The 20,693-nt window shown below is 54.8% G+C and overlaps 1 protein-coding gene across 2 annotated transcripts in view; it reads left to right on the forward strand.

The window, feature by feature from the left end:
- Positions 1 to 19,327, forward strand: part of Ush1c (USH1 protein network component harmonin) — a 48,043-nt gene extending 28,716 nt beyond the window's left edge. Inside the window, exons 16-26 of one of the 2 annotated variants that reach the window (XM_028880193.2) lie at positions 1,790 to 1,942; positions 3,248 to 3,364; positions 3,828 to 4,310; positions 8,046 to 8,165; positions 9,457 to 9,507; positions 11,882 to 11,923; positions 12,358 to 12,411; positions 12,770 to 12,869; positions 16,034 to 16,143; positions 17,395 to 17,450; positions 18,929 to 19,327. In XM_028880193.2, coding sequence (XP_028736026.1) covers positions 1,790 to 1,942; positions 3,248 to 3,364; positions 3,828 to 4,310; positions 8,046 to 8,165; positions 9,457 to 9,507; positions 11,882 to 11,923; positions 12,358 to 12,411; positions 12,770 to 12,869; positions 16,034 to 16,143; positions 17,395 to 17,450; positions 18,929 to 18,941 — 1,299 coding nt within the window. In that variant the 3' untranslated portion in view covers positions 18,942 to 19,327. The remainder of the gene's footprint in view (positions 1 to 1,789; positions 1,943 to 3,247; positions 3,365 to 3,827; positions 4,311 to 8,045; positions 8,166 to 9,456; positions 9,508 to 11,881; positions 11,924 to 12,357; positions 12,412 to 12,769; positions 12,870 to 16,033; positions 16,144 to 17,394; positions 17,451 to 18,928) is intronic. The other variant, XM_028880191.2, reaches the window with a different exon arrangement.
- Positions 19,328 to 20,693: the final 1,366 nt, after the last annotated feature.

Here is a 20,693-nt window from a genome sequence, read left to right on the forward strand (position 1 = left end):
TGCCCACCTGGCAGGGAAGGCAGACTTGCGGGCATCTAAGTTACCTGTACGGGGATGGAGGTGCTCTCTGGCAGTGCTCTGTGGTGGTTTGCCCATCTGCATCTGTCAGTGGATGCTCTTGCTGAGGCTGGGACAGGAGCTATCTCCTGACACTGCCCTTCTCAGGAGCCCACTCTGGCTGTGAAATTGTGACTTTGCTGTAGGTTTTGTTTGGGTTTCTAACCAATAGAATGCCCATTCCTGTCATGGTGGCCCCTGAGGAGACCGTGACCTATTTCTAGCCAGCTGCCACTAAGTAGAACATTTTTTGGCTCCCTCTGAGGATTGCTGTCTGAACCCACAACATGATGTGGGGTTCACCTCTGAGCTGAGCTAGGGGTCTGGTGAGCAGGGTAGGTCATGGGCCAAGCAGAATCGAAGTAAGGAGAAGCATCTCCTTGGGATGCTGTGGACTGATCTGGAGGCAGGTCCCAGAGGCAAGCATTTCCAAAGCATATTAGTTGTTCTCGGAGAGAGGGTTGTCTTTAGTGAGGGCAAGATGAGCCTATCAGAGGTCCATAGAAACCTCCTAGCCTCAGCTGACATGAAAGGTTCGCATCTGTTTCGGGGAAGTTCAGTTCTGGGCCTTGGACTCTAAGCTGACTTAGAGCAGAAACTCAGAGGCACAGTTATTCTGGAAATTGCCCGGAGTCTGGCTTTCTCCACACCTTCTTCTGAGTGCTGACTGCTGTGTGATGGGAGTGATCTCCCACCTGCATGTCCCTCTGCCCCAGAATGTCTGAGCACAGTGGAAGACGGGGACCTGGAGAACTCAGGTCTGAGCCTGGCTCCCTCACTTCCTAGATGTCTGACTTTGGGCAAGGGACTTGACCTCTCTGAGCTTGTGGCTTCCTCCTAACCCGGCATCTCCCGGCCCTGGAGTCTCTAGAGAATCCTCAGTTGAAGACAGTTTAGAGGGAACCCTGGCTTTGGATGCTCTGGGCCATTCTGTGAAGAGCTTACAGATCGACAGAACCCAGAGTTCCTGGCTTAGGGCCCACATCTAGACCAGGCCGGATGACCTCTGGACAGCAGGTTGACTGGCTCTCTCGGATTTTCTAATCTCCCAGAATGCATCTCTGGCATCTGAACAGGAGCCACCTCTGATGCTGGGGAAGGCAAGCACCCGGGTCCTAGGAAATAAATACGATGCCTTTTATTGAGCAGCCCTTTGAGGTTTACAAAGCCCTTTCATAGATGGTATTTCATGGGCACTGGCTAGAAGCCTGTGGGGGGACAGCTGTTTCCCCTGCTTTAAAGATGGAATGAGGCCGGGAGGCGGTGGGTGGCGCACGCCTTTAATCCTAGCACTCGGGAGGCAGAGCCAGGAGGATCTCTGTGAGTTCGAGGCCAGCCTGGGCTACAGAGTGAGTTCCAGGAAAGGTGCAAAGCTACACAAAGAAACCCTGTCTTAAAAAACAAAAACAAAAACAAAAACAAAAAAAGATGGAATGAGTCCAGGCCCAGAGAGGTTGCAGAACTTAGCCAAAAGTCACACAGCTGGGTAGTGAATCAGTAAGCCAGTTCTGGCTGTTGGAGGGGTATGTCTCCCACTCTACAGTGGGCAACAGTGGCCTGCCTGACCTCAGCCTAAGGTCCAGTGCCCTGTGTGGTAGGACAGAGCTTGGAGTGGGGCTCACTGAGGCAGGCTGCCTTGTCTTGTCTGCAAGCTGGATGCCCTGCTTGGCCTGGGCTAATGCCAATGCCACCTTATCACCCTTATCACACACATGATGCTCCATCTGCCCAGAAAGGAAAAGAGAAGAAGAAAGCCAAGTATGACAGCCTGCAGGACTTGAGGAAAAACAAGAAGGAACTGGAGTTTGAGCAAAAGCTGTACAAAGAGAAGGAGGAGATGCTGGAGAAGGAGAAACAGCTGAAGATCAACCGGCTGGCCCAGGAGGTGTGTGCCTGTCCCGGGTGTGTGCACTGTCCCGGGTGTGTGCACTGTCTCGGGTGTGTGCACTGTCCCGGGTGTGTGCACTGTCCCGGGTGTGTGCACTGTCCCACCGTACTTCCAAGGGCCAGTTGGATCTTTCTCCACAGACAGAGTGTAAAGACAGGCCCTTCCCTCCCAGTCTAGAGATTGTAACTGCCCCACCTACCCACAGTCATCCAGGCCAGCTCTAGGCCAGCCCTTAGGGTCTGGGTCTGAGGCCAGCTCTAGGCCAGCTCTTAGGGTCTGGGTCTGAGGCTAGTTCTAGGCCAGCTCTTAGGGTCTGGGTCTGAGGCTAGCCTCCATGCCCAGACTGGATCCCAGGCTTGTCATTTACTTGAACCCACCAAGGTATAATTCCATGGCAAGGCCTCTTCTCCTTAGGTATGGCAGTGGAGCTGGTCTTCTGGCTCACAGTCTAACTGAGGTTAGCCCCTCTGCCTCTCTTGAAAGTCTGGTTAGCCTTCCAGTCACATGTCTGCTCTCCCTACCAAGTCCACCAAGCTGCGTGGCTCTCAGTATATAGGGTCCAACCTTTTAGTGTAGAGGTCAAGTTTGAAATTATCTCCAGTAAATCAGGCTTAGAGTCTGAGGCTGCTCCCATCAACACAGTGTGTCCGAGGCTAGACCTCTATAACCTGGGAATATACCTCAGACTAACCATGCCTATAGTACTCTCCCAGCACGAGAGGTTTCTGTGTCTTGAGTGAGGTGGTTGGCCAGAACTTCCTGACTGCAGGCAATATTCTTTCTGCTACTCTTTAATGCTCCCATGAATCACAATGCCAGGCTGATTAGATTATAAAACCAGAGAAGTCCTGGGAAATGCGAAGTGTATTAGGTCTGGCACTAAGAATAGATTAGCATCAAAATGAAGAATAAGATTGAGCTTGCATTTCTGAGGACAGAGCAGCCCTGCGGGGAAGGAAGCGAGAGTAAAGTTAAATCCGTAGAAGAGGTAAAGAGGATGGGAAAGAACTCCAGGAGCCTCGGGGTGATGTGAATCTCGGAAGCCTGCATCTCGGAAGCCTGCATCGGCAGGCAATGCATGACCCCCTGCAGGTTTTGCTGTCACCCTGACATCGCGGCCTCTACTTCCAACCTCTGTTCTCAGGTCCAGGTGGTGGAGGCCTGGTTCTTTTTCTAGATGCTGACATGCGGGTCTGTACTGGGGAGGGCGGGGAGAGTTAGAGCAGTACCTCTGTGTGTTACTGCCCACGTGGCTCAGTGTACCTTTTGTCCCCTCCTTTGGACACTGGTCCCGGGTCCCAGGTGTCTGAGACTGAGCGGGAGGACTTTGAGGAATCGGAAAAGACTCAGTATTGGGTGGAGAGGCTCTGTCAGACCCGCCTCCAGCAGATTTCCTCTGCCGAGAATGAGATTGCTGAGGTAACAGAAGCGTCTTTTCGCATGGACCCTCCTTTAGAACAAGGCACCCTGAGGACAGTGGGAGGCGTGATGGCCGTTGGTGATCCTCACCACCCACACCGGTGTGCATTTCACTGTCTACAGCCCAGCCCCGACGGCTCCCACCACCTCCTGTCTGTGTGTATGAACGTATCTTCTGAGTAACAAGTCCCTTGTGTTCTGAGACAGCCCCCAGTGGGCCTGTCGTCCCTGCTGGAGCCCCGAGGCTCCCCTGCATGCTCAAATGTGTCCCACTCTAGAGGATAAACTGTCTAATCGTGCCCAGGTGGCAGAGCTTGGGCCTCCCCTTGGCCGGGGAGCTGGGCGGCAGCACCCACTGTTCTGGTCTGAGTGATGGGGTTCGAGCAGCAAAAGGAACAGATCAGAACGTTGCTGTTGTTGGTCTGCTGTGGAGTTGATAGTGACAGAGCCTCTTCACCCCCAGATGACCACAGGGCCCCCACCTCCCCCACCTTCTGTGTCTCCTCTGGCCCCACCCTTGAGACGCTTCGCCGGTGGGCTCCACCTCCACACCACTGACTTGGATGACATCCCTCTGGACATGTTCTACTATCCTCCCAAGACTCCCTCAGCCTTGCCTGTGATGCCCCACCCTCCACCCATCAACCCACCTGCCAAGGTCCCTGCCCCTCCTGTCCTTCCCTCACCAGGCCACTTGAGCGCCTCGTCCTCACCTTGGGTGCAGCGCACTCCACCCCCGATTCCCATTCCTCCCCCTCCATCCATTCCCACTCAAGACCTCACACCTACTCGCCCACTGCCCTCAGCACTAGAAGAGGCCTTGGGCAACCACCCCTTCCGCACTGGGGACCCAGGCCATCCAGCCGACGACTGGGAGGCAAACACCCACAGTGGGAAGCCCACCAGCTCCCCCAGCCCCGAGCGGAGCTTCCCACCCACCCCAAAGGTACCACCTCCTTCTGCATGTGGTGCTTGTGAGCCAAGTGGGGTGTGGGTGCTGTTTCCTGTGCCCTCCGCTGCTCCAGTGAGTGGGGACGGGAGGAAACATCATCTCTCCCCATTTCCCAGGTGTGGTGTCCTGTCCTGCATGGGTGTGCTTTCTACTGGTGTTGAAGTCCTGTGTTGACGTGGTGAATTGCTGTGACCATGAAATGAGCAGCTGTGTGTCGGGTCAGGTCACTGTCCTCTTAGCTCCTGAGCTAGTGAAGGCTGGTGACCTGCAGTGTGGGCCTTTCTGGTTGTGTGGATGAATAGCCAACTGTATCATTATAGTAAGTGAGAAAGCCTCCTAAGTGGGAAGTGAACCCCTGCTTAAGCAGGGGAAGGGGACATGGGGGAGAGCTGAGGGGGTTACCTAGCTCTGAAAATAAAAAGATAACTACCCAGGGTAGTGTTAGGACATCACAGCATCCTTTTCCATAGCACTAGTCAGTGACATTGCCTTGGTGTGTGATACTCAGACAGTCTGGCCACCGCCCAAAAACGCTGAAGATGAGAGAGTTCTTAGAAATTCTCAAATTTACTATTAAAAGATGAGGAATGTTTTTCTTGGATGTTGAGAGATTGAGCGCTGGTATTTTCAGAAAGATATATTTCCCATCGCTTGATCTTCAGCCAAAGACTCCTTTAGAAGAACTAATCCCTGAGGACCATGTGAGACTTTGATCCTAGTAGCTCATGGCCAGGCTTGTGACTCAGCAGAGGAGGCTTCTGTCCGCTGGGGTGAGATGTTGGAAGTGGTGGGCAGTACCCCAACAATGGCTTCCATCAGCCCCTTACTCAAGTTCCCAAAGGGAAAGTGGATTTCGTACTCCGATCATTCAGGGGAGTTGGTGATGTCAGGTTCCTGATGCTGACTGGCTGGCAGTTCCCAGCTGGAGGATCGCAAAGGGACTGGAATTCTGGGGTCCTCTGATGAGGAACTTGATTCCTGCAGCCTTGATTCAGATAGGGAGAAAGATGTTTCCTTACTCTGGGAACATCTCTCCAGAGCCAAAGTAGCCATCAGGTTTAGGAGACTGTGTTAGTCTGGCAAGAAGGTCCCATCCTACTCTGTGAGTGACCCTCTAAAGGGTGGGCAGTAGCTTTTCCTTAACAAATCTGATTCCGAGATCGAGCACCAGGTTCATGCCATGTGCCTGTTGGTGTAAGAAGTGGATAGGGCAGAGCTGAGGAAGGTGCCATGAGGCTGGCACAGCCACCTTCCAGGAATTTGTCATTGGAAGGGAGAGCAGCTACAGATCCAGGCTGGTCTCTAAGCTGGCACAGCTAAGTGCTCCGTCTGGGGATACCTCTGCCTCACTGGGGCATCAGAGCAGCAAGGAACGCAAGGGTGGCAGAGAGACCATAATGAGTCAGACCTTGTAGTCTGGAATCTTGATCTGCCATTCCCTGGCTCAACGACTTCGGGCACCTGTTACTCCTTGTAGGTGAGCTTGGGCATCCTGGTCTGTAAAACAGGAATGCAAGTGGCGCCCACCTACTTTGAGAACTAGACAAGTCAATACATAGAGGGAGGGGGCAACATGATGGATCAAAGGTGTAATCTCAGTACTGCAGAGGCTGAGACAGGAGGACCACCGAATTTGAGGACAATCTGAGCTACACATGAATTTCAGAACAGCCTGGGTTACAGAGTGAGACACCCAAACAAAACAAAAACCTTACAAATAACCATAAAAATAAACAGAGTCTCATGTTGCCCAGGCTGGCCTTGAACTCTTTATGTAGCCAGAGATAACCTTAAACCTCTACTATACCTGCTTCTGTAGTTCTGGGTTTGCAGGCACGTGATACCTGCCTGCTGGGGACTGAGCCTGGGGCTTTGTGGGTACCAAGCAGGCACTCTACCAGCCGAGCTACATCTGCACCCTACATGAAGGCGTTCTGAGTTAATACTTAAAAGAGCAGCAGGTGCATGGTCAGTACTCAGCAGACAATAAGTATTGCTGTTAGAGTTCCTAGTCCTAGTAAATTAGAATGGAGTAATTTAGAACAAAACCGTGAATGGGAGATCATCTCAGCAAACACTCTGTCAAGATTCAAGACAGGTTCCACTCTCTAACTTTCCTAAGGACTCTTGATCAAAGCAAAGGAAAAGTTCAGGTCCCCACACAAGGAACCTTAAAGGATTGGACCATGAATATCTCAAGTGACAGGAATCGCAGAGCTGTCCTTGACTCAAAGCTGCTCCATCACGCTGGCCTTCATCTCATCTAGCTAGTCCTCCACCTGTGTGTCCCTTGCGGGTTTTCAGTGTGTGGTGACAGCATGTCTGCAGAGTCATCCCACCCATTAGCAGGCTCAGGTAGTAGACACAGGGGCTGTGTGTGCCTGACATCCCAGTCCTGCCTGAGAGAGGCTGCAGGCATGTGTGTATGCCCAGGAGAGGAGAGGGGAGGAGGGGAGAGCAGAGGAGAGGGGAGAGGAGAGGGGGAGCGGAGGAGAGGGGAGAGGAGGGAGGGAGAGGAGGGGGGAGCGGAGGAGAGGGGAGGAGGGGAGAGCAGAGGAGAGGGGAGGAGGGGAGAGCAGAGGAGAGGAGAGGAGGGGAGAGCAGAACCATGTATATATGCCCAGGAGAGGAGTGCAGAGGGGAGGGGAGGGGGGGGAGGGGAGGAGAGGAGTTGAGTTATTCGTATATTCAGTCAACACATATTTGTGAAGCACCTGCCATATGCTAGACACTCTGCTAGGCACTGGGAGCCACCATTAGACAGGCAGCTGTAGTCCCTGTCCAGGACAGTCTAGTGGAAACAGGGTAGGGGGAGGACCCACAGGTGTCTGGGGTCAGTGGGACTGGGGAGGGGAAAGCTGAGGACAGCAGTAATTTCCATGCGACAAAAGCTGGCAGAGCAAAGGCTTCGAGGCAGCAGATCCTGACGTCTTCGAGGCTGAAGTTGGGCAGTGGGAGGAGTCTGGGGAGGGGACAGTGGGGAGACAAGAAAGGAAAGTAGGGAACTGGTGAGATGGCTCAACGTTTAAGAGCACTGGCTGCTCTTCCAGAGGACCGGGGTTCAATTCCCAGCACCCACATGGCAGCTCACAACTGTCTGTGACTCCAGTTCTAGGAGATCTGATACCCTCACACAGACATACATGCAGGCAAGACACCAATGCACATAAAATAAAAATAAATCTTTAAAAAGAAAAAGGGAAGGTCGTCAGGCCAGGGAGGGATGTTGACCCTCTCTGGGGACCTGTCAAAGGGTTTGGAGACAGGGCTGTGCCTTGATGAGAGATGTTTTACTGAGTGATCGATCACGTGGTTAGAACAAGTATTGTCAGTTCCAGAAAGGTCTGTCTCTGCCCTGTCCTCGCCCTGGGGCTTTTGGATACTGTGCCTAGACCCTGGGGACCACAGCTGCCTCTCGTCGCTCCACAGGGACTTGAACACTGCCAGAGAAGAGAGCCTTTGAAGGAAGGGAGTGCTGGGTGACCAGTGTGAGGGAGTCTTGAAAGTGTGCCCTCTGAGTGACAGTGGCTTATTCTCAGAGCCACTCAGCCACACTGAGGCAGTGGTATTCTGTTTGTGAGAAGAGCCTATCCCAGACCTCTGTCAGGGCGGCTGAATCCGCCTGGCTGGGTGCATGGAGTGGTTTGCATGTTTGTGGAAGTACCACGGCTGTCCCTGGCCACGTTCACCGTGACTTCACATGGGTCTCTCTTAAACTAACCCCTCCAGACATTCTGCCCAAGCCCACAGCCTCCACGAGGCCCTGGCGTGTCTACCATCTCCAAACCTGTCATGGTCCACCAGGAACCCAACTTCATCTACAGGCCAGCTGTGAAATCCGAGGTCCTGGTAAGACCCTTAGTCCCCCGACCCTGCCCGGGGGTATTTCTAGAGCAGCAAGCCAGTATCCTCTTGCCCGGCTTTTGACACCTATGGAAGGGAAGTGAGATATGACACAAAGTCAGATCAGATGCCATCTTGTCACCTTCTTGCTCAAGAGATGAATTCGTGTGATCTACAGTGGGCCTGGACCCATCCAGTAGAATTCCTGTTCTCTGACTACATGACCTGCAGCTCCATCTTTACGACAGTGTTGAGTCTGGGGAGATGGCTGAGCTGGGGCGGTGGTTGCTGTGTGAGCAGGAGGGCCTGAGTTCAAGCCCCAGAATCCACACTTTTGAAAACACTGGACATGGTGATGTAATCCCAGCCTAGAGGAGACAGAGACAGGCGGATCCTTGGGCCTTGCTGGTGGGTTCCAGGTCACTGAGAGGCCCTGTCTCAAAAGAGAAGGTGGGTGGCATCTGAAGAGTGACACCTGAGGTTGTCCTTTGACCTCCACATACATGTACACGCATGTGCATACACGTGCACCCATATGTGCATACACACACAAACCACCGTGAACACAATTCACAGTGTTAATACTTAAGACTCAGGAGGCTGCCGTGTGTCAGGCTCTGTGCGGCCTCAGAAGATGGCCCCCATCATCCCTGTTCACAGCTGAGGAGCTGTGTGGAGAGGTGTTGTTTGTCCCTGGCACATCCTGGACTCCCCCCCTCTGCCCCCCAGTCTCTGGAACGCCAAAGCCATGATCTTACCGTTACTACCAGAGCCTAAGAGATGGCGTTGGACTTGACCTGCGTGTGAGGCCTGTCTGGCCAAGAGAATGGCCAAAGCAGATGCTTCTCAATCCTCACTAGGACCAGGTCCTGGGTGTGGCCCTGGAAGCTGGGGCTCACAGGCACCCCACAGGGATCCAACCTCTGACTGGCCTCCCACAGTGGGAGCTCAGCCATGGCAGAACTTTATTCCCCTCAAGGAAACCCTACCCAAATGTCAGGGCGGGGCACTCCAGTTCTAATTTTGAGCTTTAGCTGTCCTGTCGGCTCCCCCAAAGGGCAAAGGTCGTGCTCTGGGTCAGCCTGCTGAGTCCACTTGTGTTGTCCGGTTCATAATGAGGGGTGTCCGCTCAGCTTCACAGCAGCTGCTGCCTGGGAGGCCTGGCATGCTCCCCTAATATAAGTCTATCGGGGAGGAACCAGGTAGCCTCAGGCTGGCAGCCCCAGGGCCTGGCACCAGGGGGCAGACGATGCCTATGTTTAACATCCTGTGGGGAACTGTCTTTTATTCCTGGCAGCCGCAGGAGATGCTGAAGAGGATGGTGGTGTATCAGACAGCTTTCAGACAAGTACAACGACACCCATGGTAGTCGTGTGTCTCGTAGTCGTGTGTGTCTCTGGTCCTCCCCCACTGCCTCACTCTGCCTGACTCCTCCTCCTCCACGCCAGTGCCTGGCGGTTTCAAGGTACCCCAAGTACCACCTGCTGGGAAGCCTCAGGACAGCGCTGGGTGGTTTCCCTCCCCACCCACCGCACCCCCAAAAGGGGACCCGCGGCTTTTCAGAGCATAAGCACTGACTGAGAAGGCCGCCAGCAGAATGGCCACTCTTACCCTCCGGGGGTCCAAAGAGGAAGTCGGACAGAGGGGACCCCAGAGGCCAAGAGAGAAGGGAGGGGTGGGGGTGGGGCACTGGCTACCTCCTTGCTCCTTTAGTCTGGACTTGCTCCAAGCAGATCACAGTTTCTCTTAGCCACAGGAGGTGGTGGCCTCTTGGCCCCTCCCTTTGTCTGGGGTTCACATGGGACTTGGAAGTCCTTGCTGGCATCTGAGTTGGGTCAGACAAGATAGCCATCTAGCTACCCTACATCCTGGGGCTTCCATCCAGGGCCAGCTGTTGGATTGACAGTTTCAGCACCAATGAAAGAGACCCCCCAAATCAAAGGTGACCTGGCTAGCAGTCTCTCCACCCCCACACACACTGATTTGATAGGCAGAGAATAGAAGTGTGGAGGTGGGGGGCATAGGCAGCGTCTGTAAGAGGCTGCTGACAGCCCAGGACCGAGATGGACAGGAGACAGCGCACCGTTAGAAGGTGCGCCGTGCCAAGCCCTGCTTCTAAATTCATCAAGGGTCTTAACTCGGTCTGCACAGCGGCCGGGGGCAGAGGAGTGCTGTTGTCTTCCCCATGTCACGGAAGTGCAGCTGAAGCAGGGAGCGGGCGCCCCTGCTAGAGTCAGACCCCGGGTTAGATCCAGGACATCGGTTCTGTGATCTGCGCTCAAGGCACTGGCCTTGCCCAGTAGGCACTGAAGGGCCCACAGCAGAGACACAAACAATCCTCAAAAGGAAAAGAGATCACTCGGGCACAGGGCTTCAAGCTTGCGGTTAAACCCGCGGCCTCCTCCTCTGACTCCTGGCCTTAGGCATTAATGTCACCTCTCCGGCTTCTGTTTCTCCATCTGCTGAACCAAGGGTGTAGATCTCTTAAGGCAAACCAGCAGGAATGTTTTGTAAGTTTCAGAATTCACGTAAGACCTGCCACCAGCAGCCGTCTCTAAGAACAGTACTCAGACTGTAGCCAGCACGGCCCAGCATTCCGGAAGGAACAGCCAGGGATAGATAGGGCCTTCTTGGAGACAAGGGCACAGGTCCAGATTCTGCCTCGTAACCTCCCTGGTGCTTAGATGTGCTGTGACCCTTGTCCTGTGCGCCGTCTGACATACAGAGACTGGCCTGGGTGTGGTCTCTGACCTTGGCCAGACAGATCCAAGGCCTCATTGGGGTTCAGCCTGGAAATAAAAGGCTAGGAAGATAGGGTGTGGGCAGACATCCAGGGACCCATCTGCTGAAGCTGGGCCCTCATCTTGTGCCCAGAGTTTCATAGCTGCAGTCTGGGCGGACAGGATCTCTGGCCTGCTCACGGGACTTGGTGAGGCCTAGGGAACAGTGTGGCCGCCTTTCCAGTGAGGACCGACTGTGGTTTTTGTGGTTCTAACTCAGGAATAGCACCCCGGCTTCCGAGGCCGGTGGGTGCCCTAGCTTGGCTTACTGTGTGTGACTCCTGGGCCACTTACCCTGGCTTGGCCCACCTCTCACCATGTTGTTTCCAAGTCCGGACCTTTCACCACAGCAACCCTGCTGAGCCAGGACCCCAGAGCTGTGCATCCTTTCCACCACCCCATCTTACCTCCTGGATCAGCAAGGAGTGGCCAGCCCCCCGCCCCCAAGCTCACCACCACCTCTCTTCTCCCCTTGGTATCGAGTGTCACTTGCCTTCCCCCGTGAGGTCAGAGCACTGAGTGGAGAAGCATGGCTTCACCCTTATGGCCTGGTCACAGCCTCCAGTGGGGACGTAGAAGGCCAGCTTGGGCCCCAAAAGTCTGCAGAATGAGGCTTTCTGTGAGTCAGGGACCAACTGCCTAGACGTCCAGATCCCAGTGGTATCCCTGAAGCCACAGACAGCCACCGTGGACCAGAGCAGAGAGAGGCAGGGCCACGCTCCTCCAAATGCTTCCTGCAGCTTCCTGCTCGCCCCATCTGTTGTCACTGCCAACCTCCTCCCTCTACCCCCATCCCGACCACGCTGCACCCTATCCCCTGCTCACCGCTGGCCCCTGGAATCTGGCCCATGTGCCCCCTTCCTTGCCTGTGGGAGCTTGCATTTGCCGTGTGCCGCCTCCGTGGCCTCTTCCCTCCATCCTAAAACCTCCCTCTGCTTCCAGGACTTCAGAAAATATGAAGAAGGCTTTGACCCCTACTCCATGGTAAGAGGGAGCTCTCCAGCTCGGGGAGCAGTCCCCAGGATGAGAAAGAATTAGAGCTTTATTCTGGACCTTGGGGGACACAAAGAGCCCCAACAAGGGCCCAGATGTTCTTTCCTGAAAAGGCTCCATTTAGACAGCTTTTCAGGGAGAACCGTGGTGTGTGTGCTGTGTGTATATATGTATACATGTGCACATGCGTGTGTGTACTATATGTATGTATGTGTACACACCCTCATGTGTACATGTTCACAAAGCTCTTTCTTCCATCACCCCAGTAAGCCTAGAACAGTGGGACTGGGCCTTGGGGCTGTGAGTGTGTGTGTGTGTGTGTGTGTGTGTGTGTGTGTGTGTGTGTGTCCCCGTCCGTGTCCATTGTCAAGGCCAGGGACACTCTCACCCTTCATCAAGTCCCCACTCTGGTTTTCTGTCTCTAGTTCTCGCCAGAGCAGATTGCGGGGAAGGATGTCCGGCTTCTGCGCATCAAGAAGGTACCTGGTCATGGGGTGGAGGCTGGTCATCAACCTTCTCTACCCCTGCCATCTTGGTCCCCTGCTTATTCTACTCCTAGGTGACTCAGCAGGTTCCTGCTCCTCTCTCCACTCCTTGTGGGGCACACATGCTCCACAGGCCTGCTTTCTCCCGTGACTCTCCCGTGGCCTCTGCCCTGCATGGCCCCATGCCTGGGGCATACATGCTCCACAGGCCTGCTTTCTCCCGTGACTCTCCCGTGACCTCTGCCCTGCATGGCCCCATGCCTCCTGCACGCTGTAGCCCTGGGAGAGACTTCCTGGTGCTCCACAGGCTGCTGTCTGTGTGGCCACCTAAGACCTGCTTTCCTCTACACAGGAGGGGTCTTTAGACTTGGCCTTGGAGGGTGGAGTGGACTCCCCCGTGGGGAAGGTGGTCGTCTCTGCTGTGTATGAAGGCGGAGCTGCTGAACGCCATGGTGAGTATGGACTGGCTTTGCCTGTTTGCGGGATGGTGTGATGGCTAGACCAGATGCCCCAGGAGAGCAGACATCTGCTGGCCTCACAGTTGTTCAAGAATGTCAGGTCCATCCAGGAAAACCATCTAGCTAGTCTCAGACATTACCTGAGGCTGTGCCATGGTACAGACACGCCCAGATGCCACCATGCCCTCTAGGGACCCAAGGCTAGTGGCAGAAATGGGCTCAGAATCACAGCTCCTTATAGTAGGGGGATCACCAGCCAAGGCTTGGTGAGGAATGATGAAGGGCGGGAAGCCATGAGAACCCAGTGGGCAGTGAAGCCCACGAAGCCGAGTGCCACCGCCTGTGCAGGAAGGGAGCCTTCCGGGGAGAAAAGAGGACACAGAGAGCAGGGGGACACATCCTGGTAGAGCAGGTGGTCGGTGGAATGAGTCACGTATCAGGCATTAGTCTAAGGACCTGGCCCACAGCCCTGGGCCTAAGAATTTCATGATATTCACCCACTGAATCCATTGGCAACCCCCAGGTATACACACCATCATATTCTCATTTCACAGCTTAGGAACTGAGGCACGTTGAGATCAAGCCACTTCTTCAAGGATCCCCAGCCAGTAAAAGACGTAGGCTGGACTTGAACCCAGGCACATTGGCCATTTGGTTTAGTGCCCAGTAGCCCCTCTAGGGAGGTCTTCCCCAGCCTGGCCCCTCCCACAGGGCCAGGGACCTCCCAGCACTCCCCCATGCACACTGGTTCTCCCCATGCCTTCTTTCCCTTTCAACAAGAACACCCTCGGCTCAGCTGGTGCTTGCCTGGATTGTGTGAAGCGCCGAGTGCCATCGCCAGCATGGTGTGAACCAGCACTGCTGGCACGTGCCTGTAATCCCAGCACTTAGAAGCTGGGAGCATGAGGGTCAGGGCAACATAGTGAGTTTGAGGCCAGCCTGGGCTACATAAGAAAACCCAGGCCCCACCATTTACTGACTCAGGACCCAGGCTGTCTGCTGCTTCACACTGTCAACTCACTCACCTGTCAGCCTTTGGAATCTTATGTCTCAGACTCCACTGTGACTGATGCTTCTGCCACACCAGGAGGGGCTTCTGTACCTCGGGAGCACTTTGTAGAGCCTAGGCTAGCGCAGGAAATCCTAGGATCAGATCCCCTCAGGCTAGAACAAGGCTCCTCCCATGGCCAGAGGGGTTCGGGTGGAGGGGTAGAGGACCAGAGCCTGAGACAGACAGGAGTCTAGAACTCAAGGCCCCTGCTGGCTGGCAGCTGGGCTTTGACAGTTACTGAAGCAAAGAATGCATCCTGGCCACCTGGGTGCTGTCCAGCCCTGCCAGCCATGGCCTTGGCCTCAGAAAGCCCGCTGAGTGCCGCTTGGAGCTTTTCTCTCACTTCTGCTCAGCTAGACACCTGCATAACTTCCTGTTAGGACCCTCTCCTCTTCTCCTCCCATTTCTGTGCGACCTGAAGGATGGTTTGCTGCCTGCCCACCTGTGTCTGTCAGGGAAGGACCAAAGAGGGCCTGTGCCACTCCTCATGGCCTCTGGGTCCCCTCATGGCCTTACTAAGAGATACTAATCCTCAGTTCCCCTGCACAGGAAGATCTGCTGTATGAGGTTTGTTCCCATGCAGGTTTAGACAGCCCAGGATGGACATTCCCAGGAACCCAAGTTCCAAACTACTAGGGCTGCCGCCTTGCTGACTGACTCACACCACATTCCTGTGGTCTTCACACTTGTGAGGCTTCAAAGTGACTGATTTCCATGTAACCCAGAGTTTTGTGCACATCAACCAGAATTCTATCCAAAAAGGAGGTATAATGGCCAAGAGGTAAATCAGACATAATCTGCTTATTTATAGAGAGCCATGGTTCATATTATGGTATCTGAGGCCCTGACAGATGTAAACAGAAGTTTCTTGTCCCGACTGCCTGTTCCCAAATAACCACTCTGAGACTTATATTAATTATAAAAGCTTGACCAAGCCGGGCGTTGGTGGCGCACGCCTTTAGTCCCAGCACTCGGGAGGCAGAGGCAGGCGGATCTCTGTGAGTTCGAGGCCAGCCTGGGCTACCAAGTGAGCTCCAGGAAAGGCACAAAGCTACACAGAGAAACCCTGTCTCGAAAAAACCAAAAAAAGAAAAAAGAAAAAAAGAAAAAAAAAAAAAAAAGCTTGACCAATAGCTCAGGCTTGTTATTAGCTAACTCTTACATTTGAATTAGCCCATATTTCTATTTCTATTCATGCTTTGCTATGTGGTGCCACCTTTATTAGCATGGTATATTCATCTCCTGCTCCCTCTGCATCTGGCTGGAGACTCCTGACTCCGCCTTTTTCCTTCCCATCATCCTTAGTTTGGCTGCCCTGCCTGTACTTCCTGCCTGACTACTGGCCAATCAGCGTTTTATTAAACCAATCTGAGTGACAAATCTTTACAATGTACAAGAGGATTATTCCGCAGCAGACAGGTCTTGCAGTGAGCAACTTGTTCAGTCTATACTTCTTGCCTTCCTGAAACCACTGGATTCCAGGACAGCGTGTCCAGCAGCACACGCCAGCGATGTTCTTTGTTTCAGCCCTCTCCTGTTGAGTCCCTATTTTGTGTTAAGTGCTGTGAGGGAAGTGCAGGGGTGAGAGTGGTGAGCAGGAAGACTCTCTGCCTCGCCGAGCTGGGAAAGGAAGGAGGGGTCATCAGCAGGCACCACAGTGGTTGTCGTCACACTGTGAAAAATGCTGAGCATGGGGAAAACCGGGCCCTGGGAGGGAATTAAAGGGACTTGTTTTTGATGGAGCTAGTGGGGCGGGCATTGGAGAGGTGTAGCTGCCCTCGACGGCTCAGGCTTTTGGAACTGCACCAGAAATGTAGGTCCATCCTGCTGCAGAGTGCAGATTGCAGATGCCAAGGACTGTTCTGTGGTCCTCTGCTGAGCCTGGAGGGCACCCGTGGGAGGGGCCTGGAGGGCACCCGTGGGAGGGGCCTGGAGGGCACCCGTGGGAGGGAAGGGTCTTGAGAAAATGAGCCTATTTAGCCTTTCAAAAGCTTTCAGAGCCCAGGGTGGGTCCTCTTCCACTGTCCCACGGTAATGAGCCACACAAAGCCCTGAATCAGGCACATGTTACAAGTAGTCCTGGTGGCCAATCTGCTTCTTCCTGAAGGTGGCGTTGTGAAAGGAGACGAGATCATGGCCATCAATGGCAAGATCGTGACGGACTATACCCTGGCTGAGGCTGAGGCTGCCCTGCAGAAGGCCTGGAATCAGGGCGGGGTGAGAATGAGCCCCTCCCCCTCCCGCTCCCCCTCCCTCCTCCCGCACCACCTGCCGCAGACCCTGGGGTCTGAAGCCTGGCCTTACAAATGGCAGTGGCCCAGTCCAGGGCTGGGACCCAAGGTCCAGACAGTGGATTGGACCTGAGAATTGTCACTTCTGACTTAGTCTTGAGTCCCAACAGCAAGTGGCACAAAGTCCAGAAGACTGGACATGGCCATCTACCCTGTCCGTCCCCCCCACACACACACACAAAAAAAAAACCCCAAACTCCAAGGTCTTCTCTAAGCGTGTGCTAAGTAGGAATCAAGAGAGTGTTGGGGGGCTGCTAGAGAGTGAACAGACCAGAGGGCAGAGGAAAGAGGGACCGGTAGTCTGTTCCATGCTTAGCAGATATGCCACGTGGACCAGAGCTACCACTTACAGTCTCTCGGGATGTGCACTGCACAGTCTGGGGGGCACCCTCCGACAGACTGCGACGTAAGTGGTACCTACCTACTCACGCTGTGCAGTGCACAACGTGTGCCGCTGTGTGCAGGCAGCTGAGCCTGAGCTATTAAGTTCAGGGCCGAGGAAGCTGACCAGATGGGCCTGGGACCCACATGAAAGGATGTGGAGGCGAGAAGACCAACGGGTAACACGATGACTGTCTTTGGCGATCTGAAGGGCTGTGTCAGGACAGAGGGGAGCACTTGTGTTCCGTGCTCCTGGAGGGAGGCCATGGGGGCGGGGGTTCCATTCAATCTTAGGAGCTTTGGTGTGGGGGGAGGGGGTAGTGCTCTTTCAGGACTTGCCAGTGGACACACCCAAGGCTGGGGTGGACAGTGATGAGCAGGCTAACAATGGTGACGATGCCGTTGAGGGGGCTGAGTGCCAAGGTCAGAGAGTGAGGCCCAAAGAGCCTGTGTTTGCTATGGCTCAGGGTTACAGGTGCAGCTTGTCAGCGGTACCCTTTCCTAGGTTGTACCCCAGACTTTAAGGGTCACATCTGGAAGTCCATGTATGATTATAAAGTGGCTTACCAGCCCTGCTCCATAGATTCACATGGAAACCTGGTGCCAACTGAGCGTCTTGCAGCCCTGCTTCTGGGGGAGAGCTTTCACTAGGGTGTGGGCCTCCAGAAGCGAACCCCAGCTTTCTCTGTGCCCTGGCTGACCCCGGCCTATGAAGCCCAGGATTGGGACAGAACACCAGGCAGATGCATCACCCACCCCTCCGTGTGCCCTGTGGTCACACGGTGTCTCTCCACAGGACTGGATAGACCTCGTGGTTGCCGTTTGTCCCCCCAAGGAATACGACGATGAGCTGTAAGTGTGTGTAGGCACCCTGCCCTTGAACCCCACCACCCCCGTCCTCCCAGGATCCTAGCCACCTTCCTCCAGCCTCACCCAGTGAGAGGGATGCCCTGGGCACACATCTGCTGGAAATCATGGGGCCTAGAACACCCTGGGCTAGAGACACCTAGGAACAGAGTCCCGGGCCTTAGGAGTCTTGGCTCACACTGGCCCACACTCACCTGCCCAGCATAGCCTCCATTCCACATGCCTTGAGGAATGGACAGTGCTTGTTGGAATCCAGGGCCTAGGCAGGACTGGGAGAGGCGGAAACTGAGTGCGGGGAGAGGTCCTGGAGAGCCTCGCCGAGCAGTAACTGGGCCCTCTTCTCTCCTGCTCCACCCTGCATGTGAAGCTCTTCCCCTCCCTCCTCTGCAGCCGAAAGCCCCCAGCTGGTCCGAAAGCAGCTTGAAGCCCATGAGCCCGTGTGTAGGCACGGGTTCTTCCTGCAGCTGGAGCCCACGGTGACTAGGCAGGCAGCTGCAGGGCCCTGTCTGCCCATGCTGCGTGCCATGTGCTGCCCATGATCCTGGCGGGTTCTTTGGACTGGTATCTGAAGGGAGATAGAGGCAGCCTGCAGAAATGTCTCCCTTGGGGCTGCTGCCAATGGCGGGGACACTAGAGCTTAAGGGAATGTGCAAAGCCCAGCTGGGGGCACCGGCTGGAGACCTGGGAGTGCCCACAGCCCTTAGCACCACCTGCTTTGGGTCACACTCGGAGTCCCTTGGAGCAGGGTAGCAGGTAGCACTGAGCAGCGGTGCCTCCCACCTGCTGGACTAGGCCGGAAGTGGTGGCCCACTGAATCTCCCCGCTGGGGCCTCTCTTCCCCATGAGAACCTCTGCAGGAACCCCTGCACTCTGCTCAGGCACAGCCAGGCCATTCCGGCTCTTTAAGCTGGTCCAAAGAACCACGGTTGGTGGGTTCTGTTGATGTGCCCGTCGTGTCCCAAACCCTGCTTTGGGACATTGTCGCTGTCTCCTTCTCACCTTGATCTGGCTGTCTCTGGCACACCAGGGAGCCAAGCTTTGGCGTGTGCTTCCCTACCTGTGTCCTGCGTTTGGTGGCTGTGACCCCTGAGTTGATTGTGGTCTAAAGCCCACAGCCAGGGTAGCTCCAAGCCTGGGCTTGTGAGTTGCTTCTCTTAGAATTTCCCCAAAATACTGCTCCTGCTCCTGCTTCATGCACCAAGACGGTGGGCCTGGCCTACCATGTCCTTGATGGCCATATTGTCACTTGCTCTTGACAAGTGACTCCTGTCCTGTTGCTCCTACGCCCACCCTTCCCCGTCCTGACAACTGTTCTCTCTTCCTGTGTGCTGTGGCTGGTGTGAGCCGAATTGAGAGGGGCCCCTGGAGACTGGCAGGGCTGTGTGCTGCCATGGTGGGGCCAGTCATGGACAAAGGGTCATTCACAAGGCTCGTCCACCCTGTCTGTTTCTCCTCCCCCACAGGACCTTCTTTTAAAGTCCGGAGAGAGAAGCCAGCCAGACTCCATCCTGGAGTCCGGTAAGCTCTGCATCTAGCCCCTGAACTCAGCCTGAGAAACAGTCACCAGGTGTGGAGAGGTCTCCCTGAAACTGTGCCCCAGACAAAGAATGCAAATGGCCTGGTCCCTCCTCCAAGGTGGCCAAGAAGTGGACCAAAAAGCAGCTGCCCTTCTGGAGGTTGCCTGCAGGATTCCAGGTCCCATTTCCCACTTCCTCCAGCTCTAAGTGGCCCCTCCCAGCTCTGGAGCATTCCTTCCTTGAGACCTAGGAGCCGCCAGCTCCTGCCGCTCTCTCCCACCCTCTTCTGATCCCTGCTGAAAACCTGACTGAGCTCACTAATAAACAAGACCGACTCCTTTTCCAGCTTCTGGGATGAATGTGCATGGACAGCAGATTCAAGGCTGTAAAAGTGAAAGTTGTGGCCCCGTGGCTGTGATCTGAGCATGACATGCGGAAGTCCGATGGCCAGGCCTGGCTCGGGGCTAAGGAGAAGGTAGCAGGAGCCCCAAGCTTGGCTTCGGGTGTCCCTGCCAGAGAGGTGGGGAATGAAGGTGTGTGGCAGGGCTTTGCCCTGTTCCCCTCAAACGAGCACCTCAAGGTGTAGAGTGACCCAGCTGTTATCAGAGACCACACTGCATCTCCTAAGGTTGCCAGGGAGAGGGAGAAAGGTGTTGAGTTCACCCCCTACACAGAATGTAACCCAGCAGAACCTTAGGGAAGACGAAACAGGGTGTCAGCAGGGACAAGACAGGGCCTCCTGGATACTCCCTGGAGAGAGTTGTCATACCACATTGAACCCAAAATACACAGCATTAATCAGATAAGAACTGGAAAGTTCCAGACAGCTTGTATAAAGTAGGGCTTAGGACAGGCCCTAGGGGACAGCTGAAGCCAGAATCCGCAGGGGAACTGGGCCAGGCATGGGGACCTTCTGTAGTGACACCGGACTGCTCATTCACACTAGTGCCCCCCACATAAGTGACAGAACCCCTCTTCTGTACCTGCACACTCAAGGGCTGACAGGAGGTGCTGATTTATCAATTCTGGCCCACAAGGCACCACACAATCTACTACCAACCCTAGATATTCAGAAAAACCTGAAGGGAAGGAGGGGTGCTCTGCATCATCCCATAGAAACACAAATCTGAAAGGCTGGGGACCTGACTGTGCTCTTGGCTCTCGCCCTCAGCATCCCGTCCCCGTCATTGAAGTTGCTTCCCACGGCTGGTCGTGTTGCTGAGCCAGCTCTGTCTGAGCTTGCCACCTCTGTCTCTGGAGAGCTGAGGCCACGGCCTCTGCCCTGAGGTGCTCCTTTCGGGGCCTGTGCATCTAGAAAGTGTCTTCCCAGCCGGGTCCAGCCTGATCCTCACTCCCAGAGTCATCCAAGGATCCTGTCCAGCGCTTTGGGCTCTATTCCTTCCTCTCCGTGATTGACATTTCTTTGATCCCAGAGCCCTGGGCTGGCCCCAACTCTGTGAAAACAAAGGAGGAGAGCCAGGGTCCAGAGAGAAGGCAGGTGGGCTGCCTGTCACCAGGAGCCGGCAGTGGGTGGGGTCGGTCCTGCTGGGGGTTTACAGTCCGCTTCGGCAGGGTTGAGATCTGCTGGCTGCACACATCCGTCTTCAGGGGGTCTCATTTACATGGTTCAACTTGACCACAGGGCAAAGCCATGCTCATAACAGAAACCAGACTTCAGTCTCAGTCCCTTCCCAGGCTAGAAGAGTATATG

Source organism: Peromyscus leucopus, chromosome 1 (assembly GCF_004664715.2).
Source record: "Peromyscus leucopus breed LL Stock chromosome 1, UCI_PerLeu_2.1, whole genome shotgun sequence".
Classification (NCBI taxonomy): Eukaryota; Metazoa; Chordata; class Mammalia; order Rodentia; family Cricetidae; genus Peromyscus; species Peromyscus leucopus.